Here is a 22,926-nt window from a genome sequence, read left to right on the forward strand (position 1 = left end):
CGGTTTTTTACTTTAGGGAAAATATTTGTATGAGCTATGTCATCTCAACTACAAGATAAACGAAAGACTTAAGACACAAACTTGTTTTTGTCACCAATAGACCGTTTTGTTAAATCTTTATTTAACCACTTAAACATTTTACTATTTATAAGCCAACAGGAAATAAATAATCCCTCTTTTTTATGAATCTATATGCAAATGTTCACATCGTAGTAAAAACAAACGCTTCCCATTCAAAGAAAATGAAAAGAAAAACTCGGACACTGTTTGGTAATATCCTTGGTGTCGAACGAATTTCCTGAAGAAAACTAAACATGTTTGCTTAGTTACTATCAATAATTTATTGTGTCATTTCTTGGCAATTAATGTGTATTAAATGTCAGTTATTCCAGTTGAAAACTGGGTGCAAACGAAGGAAACCAGGTTATACCCACACGGTCGGAAAAAAAAATTAAAAAAATTGAAATAACTAGCACACAATCCTCAATATGATTTTCATTAGATATTATTAGAGTTGCCATACGCACTTCCTTTATATCAACCAATACTCTCCATTCTCTAACGACAAGCCCCTTGAATTTTAATTTGTAAATAAAAACGAGGCGTTTGTTTGCTATTCATTTGCAAAAAAGAGACAAAAATAAAATCACCCAAGAGATAATTTTATTTCCTCTTAAATTTAATTATTTTTCCTATATTTATTTATAGTCCACATTTTGAAATCAAAATAAAAAAATGTACACATCACATCATAGTCTATGATAAGGTGTTTGTGTGCTCAACTAATGAACCCCTGCAAGTCAACAAGTGAAGTTGGTTTTATTTTTATTTCATTTATTTTTAATTTGAAATGTTTGTGGTGTGGATATAAATTGCAAACATCCGCAAAAACTTGGTTTCACAATTTCCACATTTCAAATTTCTCTGGTCTTTTTCGTTAATGTCTTAAATCATTCTTTTTTGTTTGCACTTCTTAGTTTTGAGTAAATAAACAAGACATGTTAAATTATGCAACTTTGCAAAGAAAAATCCCAAGACTCCTACCGTAAAATCAACAAAAATCACAAAAAATTGCCTGGTTAGCGAAAAATATTTTTACAAAATCAATGTCAACAACATGGTTGTAGCTTGTGGGCCACCAATGGACAAATAAACAAGCCAGCAAAAATGTTTTTGGTTTTAGACCACAAATTTAAATCCACAAAAAATTAAATTGACTGCATTGAAATAAAAGCTAGTAGCCATAGCATAGGATTTTTTATTTTAATTTTGTTACATGGACAAAACTATTTTTTTTTTTTTCTATTTTTCCATTTGAATTTCCAGACAGGTTTGAGCTAATAAGTCTTGTTAAAATCAGCATTACATTTTCAACTCAGAGGATATTATTTTTCAAAGTATTTTTTCTTGGTTTTGGTATAGTTTTAGTTTGCCTCCAGAAACAAGTTCAATGTAGTATTTTGGCTTAACCGTCTGTCTAATTCACTAAAATTATAGATTTTTATGCAATTTGGTCTTAACATTAAAACGCCATCTAATAAATGACATTTAAATGTTATTTTATGCTATTGGCTTTTAATAATAATTCCAATTCGAGGTAAATGTTAAATTTGTCTAAGATACTTAATGCGGCAAGAGAATTAAATGAAGAAGCTTAGTTGTTATACTGTATTCTGGCATTTCAAACGAGATTTAATGAGGTGAAAAATGAAATAAACTCTTATGGCTTAGTTCTACAAAATATTTACGAGTTCGAGTTTAATTTTTATTAATGTAGGATTTTTTCTTAAGTGCCAATGTTTTTTTTTTTTTTTTTGGATAATCCTCTACAAATGAATAAATTGCCCAATTGTAATTTTTTATACAATTTCAGCATCAAATAATTCGTGCAACTCTTCTCCAGATATTTGATGTAGATCACATACCGTGCGTTACAGAGAACGAATGTAATAGGAACAAGAGAATACCAAATTCCAAATTTAAGCCAAATTGAAAATGAGATTCCTATACTAAAAACACATTATGTTACTTTGATTCAAAAAATGTTTCCTTTCTGATTCTGACCGTGATTCTGATTATGACCATTTTTCTAACCTGTAATATAGGCTCCACTAAATTAAAATTATAATGCAGATTTTATTTATTTTCATTATCTTTTTGTGATATTTTATGAAAGCTATTCCAGTTTAAAAACCCAAATTAGAACAGATACTTAAAAGTAAATGAGGTTTTCTTTTTCAAAAAAGCGTTTAATCCAACGATGCCTAAACCTCAATTTAAATTTTAGCCTACATTTTAAACTTTTTTATCTTCAATTCAAAGATTCAATATCTCAGTCAATTTACATAAGAATTATTTCTTTAAATGAAAAATGGTTTTCTTCATCTATAGGAAAATTTACCTCACTTATTTTAATTTCTTTGCATGGACAAAACAATTTTTATTTTATTTTTGGTTTTTTATACGATCTTTTTCTGTCCAATAAATGTCAATAGTTTTATTAATCTTGAGATTTTAGTTATCTTTTATTTATTCTTAATTCATTGACGCCGAGCCAAAGATCCTTATTCTTCAAAATATGACAATTTTTCTAACATTTAATATAGGCTCCATAAAATTAAAATTATAATATATATCTTAATTAAAAAACAAAAAAAAAAACATTAATCCAACATCTTAGTCAACATTTGAAGCTTTTTTACTTTGTTCCAAAAATTCAATATCTCAGTCAATTTACATAAATATAATTTCTTAAAATTAAAACATTTTAGGGGAAATTTACTCAAATTCATGCGACTATAACGGCACGACGTAAATTTGCAATGTTGGTGACCTAAAGAAAAAATGTTTTAAGCAAAGATTATGGACGGGTTTTTAAATAAAATGTCCTTAATTTAAATTTCATAATCCTTCATATTATGTTAATATTTTTTCTTAGTGTATAGTCTATGGAAATAAACTAAGGAGATCAATCTCTATGAGGTGTATATTAAAAAAAATTTACCGATATAAACCATCTTCAACGTGTCTTTCGAGGGGAACCAATGAATCTATTCACGAGTCCAAAATAAAATTAAACTTCAAAAATTAAATCCAAAGTTCTTTCTATATATCGGCTATATATACCGCTACAATATCCCAGCAAAAAATTTGGAAGTTCTTCCAAAGGCACAACTTTAAAAGCAATTCCAGAAGATGTACTTCCAATGATGTTCTTTATTTTAACTGCACAGGAAGTTTTTTTCATTCAATTTTTTATAACAAGCTTTTTTCATATTTTTAATGGGTAATTTTAACTTTTTTTGTTTCAAATTGGTTAAAAACAGTTTAAGAATTCATAACAGATTGTTTAAATTTTGTCGAAAAAAATGCTAAATCCAATCTTAAAAAAATTGTGAATTTTTAAAAATATTTGAGGCCAAACGTTTCCGACAAGCGTTGGAATCCATTAAAAATTATAAAAAATTATAAAAATTATTTATTTGACAAAATATCACAGAATTTTTTAATTTACACCCAAAACATTGAATTCGGATCACAACTAAAGAAGTGATGCAAATTCGGTGCACTGGCTGTTGAAATGGAGGACTTCCCTCCTATGACAAGCCCATGTTAAATTCATCGGTTCTGCGTCAATTTTGCATCACTTCCGGATCCAAAAAGGACATTTTCATTACTTTTTTGGCGACGCTTTTTTTGCTGGGATATTTATTACACATTTTAGAGCATCCGACAGAATTGCTGCTTATATCGGCATGGACTCTAATACACCGATATCTGATTCTTCTGATGAAGTTCAATGCATCATTCATAAACCGATGACAACTACAAAAATATTAGGCTTGTTTATTTTAAGTACTGCAAGAATAGAAAGATTATGTTTCAAAATCGTGAATAGACGGTAACAAAATGAAACGGAAACGTTCGTCCACGGGCGTTCACGTTTACATGAACGAATTTCGTTTTTCTATGGCCATGAAAAGTCTTAATATATTCATTAGACGTTCTTATGGCAACTCCGTCTGTGACGCAATGTGCTATGGCGACTGTTAACGCAGATGGAGCAGACAATCCAGGTTCGAGTGACGATAGCGATTATTTTTTTTATAAATTCGTAACCATTACGTTTTCAGATCATGAATGCAGGTTTTAGTTTTGACAACGTATGGTGTCATTTTATCGTTGTCAGATTGACATCATCTATTCTCCTTTTGACACCACATGTATGTTAGGTTAGGTGGCAGCCCGATATATTAGGCTCACTTAGACTATTCAGTCCATTGTGATACCACAGTGGTGAACTTTTCTCTTATCACTGAGTGCTTCCCGATTCCATGTTAAGCTGAATGACAAATGAGCTGCTTTTTATAGTCAAGTCCGAACGACGTTCCACATTGCAGTGAAACAACTTAGAGAAGCTTTGATATACTCAGAAATGTCACCAGCATTACTCAGATGGGATAATCCACCGCTAAAAAAAAAAAAAAACTTTTTGGTGTACGGTCGAACCAGGAATCAAACCCACGACCTTGTGTATGCAATGCGGGCATTCCAACCATTGCACCACAGTGTGTTGATTCACTTTCACGAATGGATTGTTTTGAAACGTGTACGCAGTTCACAATTTTTTCTATGAGTGTGGATGCAACATTTATATGCGCTACACACAAAAATATTTTTTATTTTCAATCACGAAATTAATTGATCCAATTAATATTTAATTGAAATATCTTCAATCACAGAGACGATGGTATCAATCACCAAAGTCAATTAAAAATATAATTGATACAACAATTTTTTTGGGATTTTGGTTTCAATTAAATTTTTAATTGAATATTTTTCAATTAAAATTTTAATTGGAAAAATGTTCGTGATATTTTTCTGTCTAGCATCCTAAGTATGAATATCGTCAGCTAAACTTATTATAGAGTAATATTTCCTCGATTCATGATAACATTTTATTCAATAAAATTGTAATTAAAATTGTTAAGTATCATAAATAATCGCAATAGTAAATAATCATTACCATTTGGGAACAGGAAACCAGTGAGTGGCTGATGCCAGTGTTGCACACTTTCGGACATTTCCTAAATACAGTATTTTCTTTAGTCCTTCACAGTTTGAGTATCTAGTACCAAAAGAAAATATGCCTATTGTAGGCTGTTACTCTCACACATATTTCATTTGCATACCTAACGAGTTTGTGCCTTAAGTCTTTTGTTTACAATCCATTGCCTAAAGAATAATAAAGGCTTAACAAAACAATGACGCCATATATCTATTGAGTCATAGGTTTTGCATGAATTCTAATGATTGAATAATGCAAACAAACTCCTATAGGCGAAAATTATACTATAAGAGCCATATTCTCATAAATATTTTACTTTTATTTCATTACATTAATATGCCCAACGAGTTTGTACCTTAAGTCTTTAGTTTTTCCTTTCCTTTTTTCCTTCATTCCTTCATTGTTAGACATTGAGTCATACCATAACTTCATAGCTAAACCTCTATTGGATTTCTTCAAATGTAATTATATTGCTTTACAAGAAGCTAACAGAAAATTACAATCGTTATTTTTATTGCATATTGATGTTAATATTAAAAAAAACGCCAACATACAATCCCTTACACAAAGCCAAATCACAAAAGGTTGTTATTAAATCAAAAAGAATTGGCATGATTTGTAAATTTTCATGTTTTTATGTGAACATTTTTTTATTCATTTTTTTTTTTTTTTGATACATTTTAACAAAATTTATTAGAGTTGTAATGTGAAAGGTAAACAATGATGATTTTTATTAATTCAACGTTTTTTAAAGCATTTCTGTGGGATTATTTTTTCTTTTGTTATTTTATAATTTTCTCAAGCATTTAATATATTGATATCCAGAAAACAACTTTTCATTTGTAGTAATGACCTAAAAAGGGTGTTATGTGTTGTCTTGGCTTTTCAATGTCAACTATTTAACATAAAATTGCAATTATAGAAAAGAAAATAATTCTTATGGTCTTGTCTTAAAACGCCCAATGTCATTGGAACTTAGTAGATAATGAATGTCTTAAGTCTTGGTTTTTACGTTCATAGTCAATTTTGATCAGAATCTAAAACAAGCAATTATCTCTATAGGTTTAATTGATTATAGAAATAAGGGGAAAAAACTGGACTTGTTGAAATGATTTTTCATTTCATGTCTCCTTAGAACCACTTTTTTCCTATGGAGAATGTCATAGTTAGTATTTCATTGATTATATCATTCCCAAGTAGCATTTAACAAGTGATCTTTATGTCGCTGTCATCAAAGAAAATTATAATGCATGAAATGAGGAAATAGTACAATAGGTTCTGACAACAAATTCATGACGATTGCGCATAAAAAAATTATTTGAAAGACGGAACAGGTTCTTGAGCACAGGTACGTCCCTTTCATCTTAAAATTCCTTGCCTATAGAGGAGGATCAGTCCCCATATAAGGTATATGAAATAATGCAGGCAAAAAATAGTAACACTTTTTTATAACATTAAAATTCTTTATTTAATCCGGAACTTCTACTTCAAAGTGGATTTCGACTGAAATCTGGATTGATTTCAGTAGATTTGCACTGGACTGGCTTTTAGTAGATTTCAACAAAATTGTGGTAAAAATAGACAAGGCAGTACCTTGTACAACTATGGTTTTAGACCTAATTTGCAACGTTGTAAATATTTTCATTGTAGATAGATGTGTTCATTTACGGGTTAGTTTATGTTTTCACATTTTGGGTTAGTCTATGTTTTTGCCAAAAGCGAAGGGGACTCGATTGATCCAATCTTATGGTTACTCAAATGAAACCAAAAGATCAATAGTTTATTTTGTTTTAAAATATGAATATTCAGTGTCAGATAAGATATAAAATCTTGTTGTACTAGAGCCGCAAAAACAATAAATAAATAAAAAAATACTAAATAAAAACAATAAATAAATAAAAATAAATAAATGATTTCTAATGTTTGGTTTTTCTCTTTGTAAACAAACAACAGCGATTAAATCCGCAAATGAAAAAAATATCAATTTTTTCCAGTGATCATACACTTCATATTTGAGATCGGGATCGAAATTTCGTGCCTAGGGCGAACGTCGTATAACAGCTGTCTATGCGACATAAGACGGTGGATTTCCATCCCTTTATTCCGACTTCTTTCTAACAATCCTTTGCACAAATGACACTGAGAGTAATACGAGTGTAGAACATAAAAAATGGCAAATGAATTATTCGCCAAAATTAAATTATGTAGTGTTTGCCCATATCCAGCAAACAAAAGTAGTGAAAATATTCTTTTCGCAGCCGGAAGCAAAATTGGCACAAAAGCGAAGAATTTAACACGGGAAATAAAATCTTAACAAAATTTTCTATAGAAATAAAATTTTGACAAAATTTTCTATAGAAATAAAATTTTGACAAAATTTTCTATAGAAATAAAATTTTGGCAAAATTTTCTATAGAAATAAAATTTTGACAAAATTTTCTATAGAAATAAAATTTTGACAAAATATTCCATAGAAATAAAATTTGACAAAATTTTCTATAGAAATAAAATTTTGACGAAATTTGCTATAGAAATAAAATTTTGACGAAATTTGCTATAGAAATAAAATTTTGACAAAATTTTCTGTAGAAATAAAATTTTGACAAAAGAAATAAAATTTTGACAAAATTTTCTATAGAAATAAAATTTTGACAAAATTTTCTATAGAAATAAAATTTTGGAAAAATTTTCTATAGAAATAAAATTTTGACAAAATTTTCTATAGAAATAAAATTTTGACAAAATTTTCTATAGAAATAAATTTTTGACAAAATTTTCTATAGAAATAAAATTTTGACAAAAGAAATAAAATTTTAACAAAAGTTTCTATAGGAATAAAATTTTGACAAAATATTCCATAGAAATAAAATTTTGACAAAATTTTCTCTAGAAATAAATTTTGACAACATTTTCTATAGAAATAAAATATTGACAACATTTTCTATAGAAATAAAATATTGACAAAGTTTTCTATGGAAATAAAATTTTGACAAAATTTTCTCTAGAAATAAAATGTTGACAAAATTTTCTATGGAAATAAAATTTGGACAAAAAATTCCATAAAAAATACATAGAAATAAAAATTGTGTGCGTGAAAGAGTATTAGAAAAAAAACCTAAATGTAGGGAATTTGCCCTACTTCGGGCAACACTGCACGGGACGGATGTTCACCATTTCAATAGCCGTTGCACTGAATTTACATCAAATATTTTCAAAACTTCTCAATTTTTCTAGAATGGATTTAGCATTTTTTCAACAAAAATTAAATATTTTGTATCATTTTATAAATACTTACTGTGTTTTTAGCTAATCTGAAAAAAAAAGTTAAAATTATCCATTAATAATATGAAAAAAGCGAGTTATAAAAAATGTAATTCAAAGAACCTCCCACACACAAAATTTTTTTTCTGATTCAATCACAAAATTAATTGATCCACTTAATATTTTAAATTGTATGTATGTTTTCTTTATTTACAAAAATAGTATACATCATTCAAAGTTCATATTTTTCTTAATTGTATTTCTACAGTGTAAAAAAAGAAATGAGAAATCGAGTGATGACAGTGGTTTGTTATACAAACGTTTATCATAATAAGTTCATATATATAAGGATACTCTAATTGTATTCGTTTATAAGGAATTGTCGGTATTTTAAGGCTGGTTCCAAACAAGCAATTAATTTATACCAATAACCTTCAGCTACGCCATCCAAAATATCTATAATTTCTCTTTGTGACAAGTACTGTCTTTGGAAGCAACGAATCCTAAACTCTCGTAGAGCAGGGCAAGATCCAAGGAAGTGAAACAATGTTTCGTTCTCATTCTGGTTACACAGCGTGCACAGTTTCTCATTTTCCTCGGCATTAAATTTGCATGAATTCAGATTTAGTAAGTCACATCGTGCCTTAAATATTAAGCTTATTTGATTTATGTTGGGGAAATCAGTAAAATAATATTTTCCTCTTGCACTATTTAAATATTTGTAAGTCCTGGAAATACTTTGCGATTTTCGATCAAGATAATATTGGAGAACTTCTATTTTTTTGCATCTTAAAACTTCTGCATTAAACAGCTCCCATTCATTTCTATTTGTTGCCGGCCAGGATAAACTTAGATTTTGGGTAATTGTTTTGAGATTCGAAACCCAAAATACCTCCTCCTGCAACACGAGCATAGTTAACATTTTTGGCATACGTTGATCGTTATATTCGAACATGATTTTTTTAATGTATTCCAAGTGAAGACCTAAAGTATAAAGGTGACTGTTTTCTAGACCAGTTTCTAGCATCAAGACATACTTTGGAGTAAAGCTTGGTAATTTAAGGATTTTTTTTAAGAAATAACGTTTCAGATTGTCAACTTCTTCAAAAGAGGAAAATCCCCAAACCTGGGCTGCGTAAGACTGTATTGCCCGACAAACTGCTTGATACACATTCCATTTTTTGTGAATACTAATATCCTTATTACCGACTAGGTTATTTTAAATTGAAATGTCTTCAATCACAGAAATGATAGTATCAATTAAAAAATTAATTGACAGCCAATTAACAAGTTAATTGATCCAATTAAACAAATTGATACTATTATTTTGTGTGATTGATTTTTATTTCAGTTAAAAAATTTGTTGAATCAATTAAAATTTTAATTGAATATTTTTTAAAACTCAATTAAGATTTTAATTGGAGAATGTTTGTTAAATTTTTTCTCTGCATGTAGTAAATTAAAAAATTAATTGATCCAATTAAACAATTAATTGATACTATTAATGTGTGTGATTGATTTTTGTTTCAGTTAAAAACTTTGTTGAATCAATTAAAATTTTAATCGAATATTTTTTAAAACTCAATTAAGATTTTAATTGGAAAAATGTTCGTGAAATTTTTTTCTCTGCGTGTAGTAAATATAACGAACATCTTTCGGATAACATTTTTGGAAGTGCTTTTAAAGCTATGCCTTTAGAACTTCCAAATTTTTTGCTGGGTAGTAATAGACGATGTTCATCTTATTTCTGTATGGGTTTATAATAACCCAAGATACGTATCTCCAGCAATTCATATGTGACTTCTAGAATGGAGTCTGATAAATTTAGTCTCATTTTACTAAACCTCCGCATTTGATTGATATTGGTACCCAGTGAGAGGCTTTAAAAAGAAATAAGAAAACAGTAGATAGGGCCACTTTTCATAGCCAAATTCTACCAATTTTACTATGACGAAGTGGTTAATGTTAGCCGTAGCCATATCAAGGTCAAAAATACTTCTTTTTTCTCAATAAGACTAGATTTTTCATCAAAGCGGTTTCGAATCGACCAATAATTTTTTTATTGCACAACCTTGTGATAAGTTTACGCTTCTCCTGGTAGTTACTTGGAGCAAGCCCTTGTTAATTGAAAATTCTCCCATCACGAATATCATTAAAAAAAACTAAGTAATTAATAAAAAAAATTAAAAAAAAAATATTTTTTTCAGTGATTTTTGTCAAATGAAAGATTAATATAAAATATGAATCAATTAAATTTTTAATTAAATATAGTTTAAAATTCAATTGAAATTTTTATTGGAAACATTTTGGGTCACATTTTTCTGTATGGGACAGTATTATCATATCTTGAGAGCGATTAATATGAGCACCATATCGTGTTGTGAACCAAAGTACAGAATTTCAAGCAAATTGGACGGATCAAAGCCAAGCCTTTACATATATAAATATATTAAAATGGTGGTTGATATGGGCCAAATGTTAGATGATTGATAACGCCAAGTACCGATTTAAAGCGAATTTAGTGAAAATAATATTTCAAGACGCCAAAAACTTCAAATCGACTATTTAGATGAGGTAAATTTTTGTATTTTTTTTTTATAAAAACCGAAGTACATTAAGAAACTAATGTTAAGTAATTTCCGATATTACAAAAATAAAAATGAATAAAAAACCTCATGTTTACATTAGAAGAAGCAGAAAAAGTCATAGAAAAATCTAGTATTTAGTTTAAGAAACATACCGATCGCACTAATCAAAATATAAGTATATGTTTATTTGTAATTCTATACATACATCATCATCACCATCATAATAAATCGTTTTTTAGCATGCAATTGTCAGAAAATTTAGCAATATGTATGGAATTTAGTTTTTTTTTTTTTATTTTTAATTAGCAGAAAAAAGAACTCATATGACTTACGTTCAACTTTGAATAAAATATTAATAAAAACATATACAAAACAACATGCAAACAAAAGACTTAAGTCACAAGCGTGATCTTCAACATCAACACTTTGCAATATGGAACGCCGCATTACGCTCACAAATGAAGGACAAACATGAAGAAAAAATAATTATTGTTTTGCTAACATGGATTTGTGCTGTTTTATAGCGAAAATCTTCTGATGCTGCTATAAGAGATAATGTAAAAAACGAAGATGAAATTGAAAATATGTTTTAAACATGTAGATATTTGTTGCTTCGAGCAATAATTAAGATGTGTTTTTTTTTAAATAAACTCAGTATGAAATTAAAAGTAATACATATTTGTTTTAAATGCACTACTGATTACTGATTTTCTGATACTTGTAGTTTATTAAAACAAAACCAAAACCAGAATATTCCATTTGCCTTATATCTATAAAAGTAAGAAATAATTTACAACCGCTACACTCTTAATATTTTAGGATATTTGTTATAGAAAAAGTTTAACTTAACTAAAGTTTTTTATTATGCCATACATAGGAGGTTTTCTCAAGACATTTCAAATAAAGATTTTCGTAAAGAAATTGATTTTTTTTTTCTAAAAACTCTATTGTCTATTCAGACTGAATTGAAGTATTCCAAATTAATACGATATTGAACCAGACCAAATAATAGTTTTTAAAAGATAGCTTAATCAGCCAGGGTTAATAGAAGTTTTAAAAGTCCATTTCATTCATGAAAACTGAATGATTAGTTTACTTTAAAAACCTTCATCTGAGTCATCGTCAAGTTTAATCATTATGAATCAATTTTTTTTGTCGAAAACTTTAGGTATCTAGTTACATTTTTCTAAAGCATCTCCTTTCTAATTAAGCTTCTCAAAAGAATATCGGATTTAGCCAAGCTGAATATAATAAATGGCCTAGAAGGACATTAATCAGCCAGACTGAAGTAAATTTTCAAACCTGTCTGAATTAATTCAGCACGAATGAACATTTTTTTCTGAATTAGCAATAAAACATTTTCTCTATTGACTCATGCTGTTTCTCACAACGTTTCTAAAGAAATTCCTATCCAGGTACAGTAAATTATGTTTTTTTTAGTCTCATTCAAAAAGGATGAAATATTTTATTCTTTCAGATTTACTTACAACATTTCTATAATAATCCTGATTACATTATCTTTAATTGTCGGTTTTCTAATTAAAACCGGACTAAACTATGGCTTTTCCCTATAGGCCTTTCATCAGTGTGTAGAAATCAGAATCCCTTATTTATCCAGGCTGAATTAACGTTTTCCAATAGAAAGCCCTAAGTGCATTATGAAAATTTTCTAATCCAAAAACTGACTCACACATGCAAAATCAGGGTTAGGTTAGGTTTGGTTAGGTTAGGTTAGGTTAGGTTAGGTTAGGTTAGGTGGCAGCCCGATGTATCAGGCTCACTTAGACTATTCAGTCCATTGTGATACCACATTGGTGAACTTCTCTCTTATTACTGAGTGCTGCCCGATTCCATGTTAAGCTCAATGACAAGGGACCTCCTTTTTATAGCCGAGTCCGAACGGCGTTCCACATTGCAGTGAAACCACTTAGAGAAGCTTTGAAACCCTCAGAAATGTCACTAGCATCACTGAGGGTTGGTTCCAAAAAGAACAAACTTTATTCCCTTCGACTGAATTTAATTTAATTCTAATGAAACGCACATTAATCCAGATTTTCTAAGAAAATTCTTATTCATCCAGACTATATTGAAGTTGTTCTGTTCAAACCCTTAGTTAGAAGGGTTGAAGTATAACGAATCTCGCTTATTCAGCCATCCTTATTTTATGTTTTTAAAAATCTCTTATACATCTAGTTTGAATTTGAAATTTTCCTTAGAAAAATCCTTACAAGGTTTATCTCAATGAGCGTAAATTAAAGTTTTTTAATAACACACAGAAAAAAAATTCACGAACATTTTTCCAATTAAAATCTTAATTGAGTTTTAAAAAATGTTCAATTAAAAATTTAATTGAATCAACAAATTTTTTAATTGAAATAAAAATCAATCACACAAATTAATAGTATCAATTAATTTTTTATTGGATCAATTAATTTTTTAATTGACTGCCAATTAATTTTTTAATTGATACTATCATTTCTGTGATTGAAGACATTTCAACTAAAAAATTAATTGGATCAATTAATTTCGTGATTGAATCAGAAAAAAATTTTTTTTGTGTGCACAGACAACAATATTTTCTTCAATCACGAAATTCGGATTTTCTCAACCAGCATAATTTAAAGTTTTTTAATAATACTGAAAGAATTTGTTTCTTCAATCACGAAATTGATTTATCCAATTAAGTTTTAATCAATATTTTCAATCATAGAAATTATAATATCAATTACCAAAGCCAATTAAATTAATAGATCCAATTAATATTTGTGATTAATATTTTTTATTTAACAAAAAATATTTTAATCCAATTAATTTTAATTGAATGTGTTTTAAAATTCATTTAAAACTAAATTGGACAATTTTTAGTGGATTTTTTTTTGAAAGTCTTAATAAATAAATTGCAGTTTCTTAAAAGGCTGTCATATTCAATATGGCGAACTTAAAAAACCATCGCGAAATTATGCTTAAAAAACACAGTATTGCCTGAACTATTGTTAGAAATAATCAAACCTACTGAATACAATTCTCGTTCACAGAAAATAAAATTACGAAAAATTTTCCAATTAGTCTTATTGATTTTTAAAAATTAATCAATTAAATATTTAATTGGTTCAACAAATTTTTTAATTGAAACAAAAATCAATCACAAAAAATAATAGTATCAATAAAGTTTTAATTGAATCAATTAACTTTTCAATTGACTTTCAATTAAAAAGTTTTTAATTGATGCTATTATTTCTCTGATTGATGACATTTCAATTAAAAAATAAATTGGATCAATTAATTTCGTGATTGAATCAGAAAAAAATATTTTGGTGTCTTCAAAGAATTCAAAATGAATAAATATTTTTTAAAAATGTATAGATCTTGTTTTCTTTCTGTAAAAAAATCAGTTCGAATAGACTTAAATTTGATTTATGTATAATTAGTAAAAAAAAAACTTCTGCTAAAATAGGGTATTTTTTTTTAAAAATGTATAGATCTGGTTTTCTTTCTGTAAAAAAAATCAGTTCGAATAGACTTAAATTTGATTTATGCAAAATTAGTAAAAAAAATCTTCTGCTAAAATATGGTACCAAAAAATAAATTCAACTTGGGTGAAAGAGGTTTTCTCTATAAAAAATTCATTCCGATTTAGGATTACTATTAATAAAATTATTTTTGCAAAAAAATAATCAAAGAAGTCGCAGTAATGATTTATAAAAACCAAAAATTTTCACGTGGGTTACAAAATATTTCAAAATTCATAAATTTACCAAAAAAGAAAAATGTCGAAGCACTAAAAACATATGTGTTACGTAACACCCAGTCCTTGGGTTTTTCCATTTTTATATGTATATATTTTTGATTTTTTTAATGTTAATTTGTCATACATTTACCATTATATCCACCATAAAAATGAAACTTCAAAAACAACAAATTTTTATATTTTTTTATTGAAAAATTCAAACAATTGTCGTAATGAACAATTAGTAAATTTACACTCTATAGATTTTTTTTATTATTATTAATTTTTTTTTTTTAAATTTTTTTTTTTCACACTTTTTTGTATTGTAAAACTTAATTTATAAAACAAATATTTTTTAAACGTTTTGTATATGGTAGTACTTTGTTTCGGTAATAGCTGTGAGTTTTGTTAACACTTTTTTTATTGACTTTAATTTCGTAGTAACTAACAACTAGAGTAAATAAAAACTATAATTAACAATAACATCTAACACTTGCCATTGAATAAACAAAGAAAAAAAAACAGAAGAAAAATGTAATAATTTCAGCACTTAAAATTTTATGATCTGTAGCAATGCTCTATGACACGCAGCAGTGAACGGCAGTAACAGCATAAGCAGCATAAATTGAATTGAATCAGCGAAGCAAGAAACCCTTGGCTATTTATTTCTTCCAGCAAACAAAATTGCATTTCACTATGATATCCATGAAAACTGCACTTTCTGTTCCAAAAGGAAATGCTTTCCAAAAAAGTTTGGCCTTTAGACTTCTGAAAACACCTGTTAGCACATTATACACACACACACATTCACACAAAAATGATAAAAAAAACAACACCATGATATTTTCATTCCTACTAAAACCCTCCGAATATCAAACTAAATTGAAATCCATTAAAATTCCATTGTAAAAAAAAACTAAGAAAACGATACTAATTTTTCTTTTTGTTTTATTTTTTCTTCCCAAAAACAAAATGATGACCTTTCTCTCGAAAATACAACCGACAAAAATCCATTCGAATTACCGAAACCAAAACCGAACCGTACTGTAGCTGCGCATATCAGCAACTGGTGGCAAAAATGGTTTACTTGGAACACGACGGCCCGTATTGAGTGTGCGCAAACGCTTAATTACCACCACCACCACAACACCAGCACCAACATCGCTTAACTCGGACTTGAATGCTGCCGCAGAATATGAGAGCTCAACAAATCCCACTAATACAGCTACCAAATTTGAACAGCAGCATCAAGCAAATGCCATTACAACAACGACCTCTGCTTCATTTACCGATGGTGATGTTGAATATACAACGACCTCTAAATACAATCGTATACGCACCCTACGGCCATCAGCCTACACATACTTCGCCGCCACTTCAACACCAGCAACAACATTGGCAACATATGCCAAAGCCGGTAATAAATCGAAAAGCCAGCAGAGAAATGAAAATGAGTTGAGATTGACACCATCTGCTACTTCGGCAGCATCTTCAGCTTCAGGCAATGATATTGAGGGTAAACAGCAAACGAAGAATCCCTCGGCTTCGTCGTCATTGAGACGTAAATATCAGGCCCGACGTTTAACTACAACCACAGCGTCGTCAACAAATCCCGATGGATCAGGTATGTTGAGAAACATGTTTACAATATTTATATATAATAGTAGCGTTTTTTCGGAAAAAAATATGTAATAAGCATACACATTTTAATAAAGTTTTTGAATTCAATGAATGAAGGAAATTATCTAAAAAATCCTTGGATAAATCAGTAAAAAAAAACCAAGAAACATAAGGAAAAATTGCCTTTTTGGCCTAAATTTCTTTAAAACAAAAAAAGAACAATAAACATATGGACGAATAAGTAAAACTAGATTCGCCAGGATTCGCTGGATTGTCCCGGAATTTCGTCTCCAGGAAGTGCTCCGACGAAGGCATATGTTTTAATTTTTTTCCATTCCTTAGAATAGAAAACGATTTAAAATTAAATCGCTTTCAAAAATATTTTTGGTTTTGGATTTTCACACTTTTTAAATAAACATTTGTATGTCAGATGTTGTAGCATTTCACTATAACAAACAAATAAAATCAAAGTCTTTTGAAACATTTTCAGTCTTTTGAATCACTTGAGCAGTAAATGTAAAAAAATATACGCAAATATTTAATTTGATTTCAAATTCACGTTTTTCTGCGAAATGAATTTTTACAAACATTTCAAAGTTCGATTTTATCCCTATCACTGCCATAGAGTGACACTTAGTGACACTATAACAATCCCCAACTCTAATGCGAAATATACCCAAACCATGTTTATGGCGACATCCAACTTGCAAGTATCGAAAGGCGCTACAAAAGAAGCAGCGATTGTCATCTCAGACCTTAAGCTTGTTTGCCAAAACCGAAAGTAATATGTCTGTAAATATGGGTTTCCGTTTTTAAACACCATAAAATTTCCCAAAAATGTTTACGTTTGATATAAAATCATCGCAGCCATCTTGAGAGAAAGTTTCAGAAGCTCCAACATAACTGCGAGTATGTAGGAAAGTCTGTAGACAATAACGACTACGCCATGGCGTTTATGTAAATTTACCAAGTAATAAAATATGGGCAACTACTTTCGAAAACTGTGACCCGGAATGTGCGGCGCAATGTCCCGGATTTCGTTAACCCTAGTCCAAATCCAAGTTTAGGTAATAAAAACTTACCGAAATTTGAAGTTCCGGCTTCCTATATATAAATACAAACTAACTTATTCGTTAATCGTAGCATGACACAATAGTGTCAATTTTAAAAATGCCAGTTTTACTGCTATATCGTTTCAGTTGTATATAGGTCCTAATATACCCACGGTTGCCAAAGTTAGTAGAATACTTTACTTTGTTTCTGATTCTATCACGAAATTAATTTATCTAATTAATTTTTTTAATTCAAATGTCTTCAATCACGAAAATGATAGTATCGATCACAGTTTTAGTTGGGCATAAAAAATATTTGATTAAAAAATTAATTGATTTCAAAAAGCAAATAATTTTTGTTGTTTGATTCAAATAATTGGTTCGTTAAACTTCAATCCAATTTTAAATTAAATCAGTTAAACAATTAATAGAGTTTTGCAATCGACATCGATTAAATTTTTTAATTAAATTGTTAGTTGGAACAATTAACTGTTTAGTAAAAACCATTATCACTTTTTTAACTAACTTTGTGTTTTTATTTTGATTAAAAAATTGATCGTATCGAATAATTTTTTATTAAAAATTTAACCAAAATAATTAGTTTTTTAAAACAATTAAATTAAAAATTTCAACCATTGATCTAATTGACATAATGTTTCTAATATGATAAAATTTTAATTGTATCAATAAAATAAATAAAAATAAATTTTTGACAAAATTTTCTATAGAAATAAAATATTCACAAAATTTTCTATAGAAATAAAATTTTGACAAAATTTTCTATAAAAATAAAATTTTGACAAAATTTTCTTTACAAATAATATTTTGACAAAATTTTCTATAGAAACAAAATGTTGACAAAAATTTCTATAGAAATAACATTTTGACAAAATTTTCTTTAGAAATAAAATTTTGACAAAATGTTCTATAGAAATAAAATTTTGATAAAATTTTCTATAGAAATAAAAGTCTGACAACATTTTCTATAGAAATAAAAGTCTGACAAAATTTTCTATAAAAATAAAAGTCTGACAAAATTTTCTATAGAAATAAAAATTTGACAAAATTTTCTATAGAAATAAAATTTTGACAAAATTTTCTATAGAAACAAAATTTTGACAAAATTTTCTATAGAAATAAAATGTTGACAAAATTTTCTATAGAAATAAAATGTTGACAAAATTTTCTATAAAAATAAAATGTTGACAAAATTTTCTATAGAAATAAAATTTTAACAAAATTTTCTATAGAAATAAAATTTTGACAAAATTTTCTATAGAAATAAAATGTTCACAAAATTTTCTATAAAAATAAAATGTTGACAAAATTTTCTATAGGAATAAAATTTTGACAAAATTTTCTATAAAAATAAAATTTTGACAAAATTTTCTATAGAACTAAAAGTCTGACAAAATTTTCTATCGAAATAAAATTTTGACAAAATTTTCTATCGAAATAAATTTTTGACAAAATTTTCTATCGAAATAAAATTTTGACAAAATTTTCTATAGAAACAAAATGTTGACAAAAATTTCTATAGAAATAAAATTTTGACAAAATTTTCTATAGAAATTTTGACAAAAATTTCTATAGAAACAAATTGTTGACAAAAATTTCTATAGAAATACAATTTTGACAAAATTTACTATAGAAATAAAAGTCTGACAAAATTTTCTATAGAAATAAAATTTTGACAAAATTTTCCATAGCAATAAAATTTTGACAAAATTTTCTATAGAAACAAAATGTTGACAAAAATTTCTATAGAAATAAATTTTTGACAAAATTTTCTATAGAAATAAAATTTTGACAAAATTTTCTATACAAATAAAATGTTGACAAAAATTTCTATAGAAAAAAATTTTTGACAAAATTTTCTATAGACATAAAAGTCTGACAAAATTTTCTATAAAAATAAAATTTTGACAAAATTTTCTATAAAAATAAAATTTTCAATAGAAATAAAATTTTAACAAAATTTTCTATAGATATAAAATTTTGACAAAATTTTCTTTAGAAATAAAATTTTGACAAAATTTTCTATAGAAACAAAATGTTGACAAAAATTTCTATAGAAATAAAATTTTGACAAAATTTTCTATAGAAATTTTGACAAAAATTTCTATAGAAACAAATTGTTGACAAAAATTTCTATAGAAATACAATTTTGACAAAATTTACTATAGAAATAAAAGTCTGACAAAATTTTCTATAGAAATAAAATTTTGACAAAATTTTCCATAGCAATAAAATTTTGACAAAATTTTCTATAGAAACAAAATGTTGACAAAAATTTCTATAGAAATAAATTTTTGACAAAATTTTCTATACAAATCAAATTTTGACAAAATTTTCTATACAAATAAAATGTTGACCAAAATTTCTATAGAAAAAAATTTTTGACAAAATTTTCTATAGACATAAAAGTCTGACAAAATTTTCTATAAAAATAAAATTTTGACAAAATTTTCTATAAAAATAAAATTTTCAATAGAAATAAAATTTTAACAAAATTTTCTATAGATATAAAATTTTGACAAAATTTTCTTTAGAGATAAAATTTTGACAAAATTTTCTATAGAAACAAAATGTTGACAAAAATTTCTATAGAAATAAAATTTTGACAAAATTTTTTATAGAAACAAAATGCTGACAAAAATTTCTATAGAAATAAAATTTTGACAAAATTTTCTATAGAAGTAAAAGTCTGACAAAATTTTCTGTAGAAATAAAATTTTGACAAAATTTTCTATCGAAATAAAATTTTGACAACATTTCTATAGAAATAAAATTTTGACAAGATCTTCTATAGAAATAATATTTTGACAAAATTTTCTATTGAAATCAAATTTTGACAAAATTTTCTATAGAAACAAAATTTTCTATAAAAATAAAATTTTGAGAAAATTTTCAATAAAAATAAAATTTTTTATAAAAATAAAATTTTGACAAAATTTTCTATAGAAACAAAATGTTGACAAACATTTCTATAGAAACAAAATGTTGACAAAAATTTCTATAGAAATAACATTTTGACAAAATTTTCTTTAGAAATAAAATTTTGACAAAATGTTCTATAGAAATAAAATTTTGATAAAATTTTCTATAGAAATAAAAGTCTGACAACATTTTCTATAGAAATAAAAGTCTGACAAAATTTTCTATATAAATAAAAGTCTGACAAAATTTTCTGTAGAAATAAAATTTTGACAAAATTTTCTATCGAAATAAAATTTTGACAACATTTTCTATAGAAATAAAATTTTGACAAGATCTTCTATAGAAATAATATTTTGACAAAATTTTCTATAGACAAAATTTTCTATAAAAATTAAATTTTGAGAAAATTTTCAATAAAAATAAAATTTTGATAAAATTTTTTATAAAAATAAAATTTTGACAAAATTTTCTATAGAAACAAAATGTTGACAAAAATTTCTATAGAAACAAAATGTTGACAAAATTTTCTATAAAAATAAAATTTTGAGAAAATTTTCAATAAAAATAAAATTTTGACAAAATTTTCTATAAAAATAAAATTTTGACAAAATTTTCTATAAAAATAAAATTTTGACAAAATTTGCCAAAGAAATAAAATTTTGACAAAATTATCTATTAAAATAAAATGTTGACAACATTTTCTATAGAAATAAAATTTTGACAAAATTTTATTTCTATAGAAATAAAATTTTGACAAAATCTTCTATAAAAATAAAATTTTGACAAAATCTTCTATAAAAATAAAATTTTGACAAAATTTTTTATAGAAATAAAAGTCTGACAAAATGTTCTGTAGAAATAAAATTTTGACAAAATTTTCTATAGAAATAAAATTTTGACAAAATTTGATATAGAAATAAAATTTTGACAAAATTTTCTATAGAAATAAAATTTTGACAAAATTTTCTATAGAAATAAAATTTTGACAAAATTTTCTATAGAAATAAAATTTTGACAAAATTTTCTATAGAAATAAAATTTTGACAAAATTTTCTATAGAAATAAAATTTTGACAAAATTTTCTATAGATATAAAATTTTGACAAAATTTTCTATAAAAATAAAATGTTGACAAAATTTTCTATAAAAATAAAATTTTCTATAGAAATAAAATTTTAACAAAATTTTCTATAGAAATAAAATTTTGACAAAATTTTCTATAGAAATAAAATTTTGACAAAATTTTCTATAGAAATAAAATTTTGACAAAATTTTCTATAGAAATAAAATTTTGACAAAATTTTCTATAGAAATAAAATTTTGACAAAATTTTCTATAGAAATAAAATTTTGACAAAATTTTCTATAAAAATAAAATTTTGACAAAATTTTCTATAAAAATTACAAAAATTTCTATAGAAATAAAATTTTGACAAAATTTTCTATAGAAATAAAATTTTGACAAAATTTTCTATAGAAATAAAATGTTGACAAAATGTAATTATAAACTGACTCGTTGCATTTTCTATTTGTTTTTCCTTCATAATTAGTTTGTTGCTAAACTAGGATGTGTCAATATTCAAATGTCCCTTGAACATTTTAAATGTCCCGCAACATTTGAAATGTCCCTCAACATAATCAAAACGATCAACAGTTGCTGATGTTGTTATTGTGACTTGTCAACAAACACAAAATATTGTTAACCAACAGATCATTTCTAGTTATTTATCAATGTGTTTTTTGGAACGATATGGCGGTTTTATGATGTTGACATTTTTTTTCTACTATTAATTTATGCATAGATTGCATATTCTCGTTGATCTGATGAAGCTGATGGAGCTTAGGTGTTATTGGATAAATCGCTGACTTTGTCATTTGTTATTGTGGTTATCGCACAGTTGTTTATATGCAAAACCACATTCCAAAATACTGAATGGCTTTCATGGATATTGCGCTGTAACAAAATGAGTAAATTGAGCTACTCCACAAAGATTGGCACAATTTTATTGAAATAGATTGCCGGCTGTGTGGATAACATAGTATTGTAAAGGCGAGAATATGAGAGCGCGCAAAATAAAAATGACTTCATGGGTTTTCCATTAAAATAAATTTAGAAAATAATTTTTTTAATCACCAATCAACCAATATGATTATCAAATTGAAAAAATTTTATAATTTGTAAATAAACTTATATCGTAAGTTTCTCTCTCTCTCTGTTTGATATAATGTTCCACTTTTATATATGTCCTTCAGTCATTGGCTTCACTATAATCTAATACCCATGGTCACGATTAGTTTCAGTTCCAGTTTTAGTTACATGCCATGAATTGTTAAAGTGGTAATAAATATTGCAAAAAAAATCGATTAGGCTTCAAAATCTGGTTTTTCAGGAATTATTTCATTGCATATTGCTGCAACCCCATTTCAATTTATATGGAAACTCCTATATGTAGGAAAATAAGGTAGCTATTAACAAAACAATTCATAACTAGAGGTGTTGGCGTGAAGGTAGGTCAGTTTGAGCCTTTCCTAGATCTTTGATAGACTTTTGTATATTTGCGTGTGTGTGTGTGTGGGGGGGGGGGGGGGGTTCTTTATAGCTGATATGGGTGAGTCATGTCGCCATAGAATTGTTGATTACTTTATTTACATTGCTCTTTTGGGAAATTGTT

At 26.7% G+C, this 22,926-nt stretch overlaps 1 protein-coding gene across 1 annotated transcript in view; it reads left to right on the forward strand.

The window, feature by feature from the left end:
• Positions 1-22,926, forward strand: part of LOC142231166 (uncharacterized) — a 329,286-nt gene that overhangs the window by 290,539 nt on the left and 15,821 nt on the right. Inside the window, exons 16-18 of the mRNA XM_075301784.1 lie at positions 1,327-1,452; positions 5,476-5,594; positions 15,695-16,268. Coding sequence (XP_075157899.1) covers positions 1,327-1,452; positions 5,476-5,594; positions 15,695-16,268 — 819 coding nt within the window. The remainder of the gene's footprint in view (positions 1-1,326; positions 1,453-5,475; positions 5,595-15,694; positions 16,269-22,926) is intronic.

The sequence above is a fragment of the Haematobia irritans genome, chromosome 3, assembly GCF_050003625.1.
Source record: "Haematobia irritans isolate KBUSLIRL chromosome 3, ASM5000362v1, whole genome shotgun sequence".
In the NCBI taxonomy this organism is placed as follows: Eukaryota; Metazoa; Arthropoda; class Insecta; order Diptera; family Muscidae; genus Haematobia; species Haematobia irritans.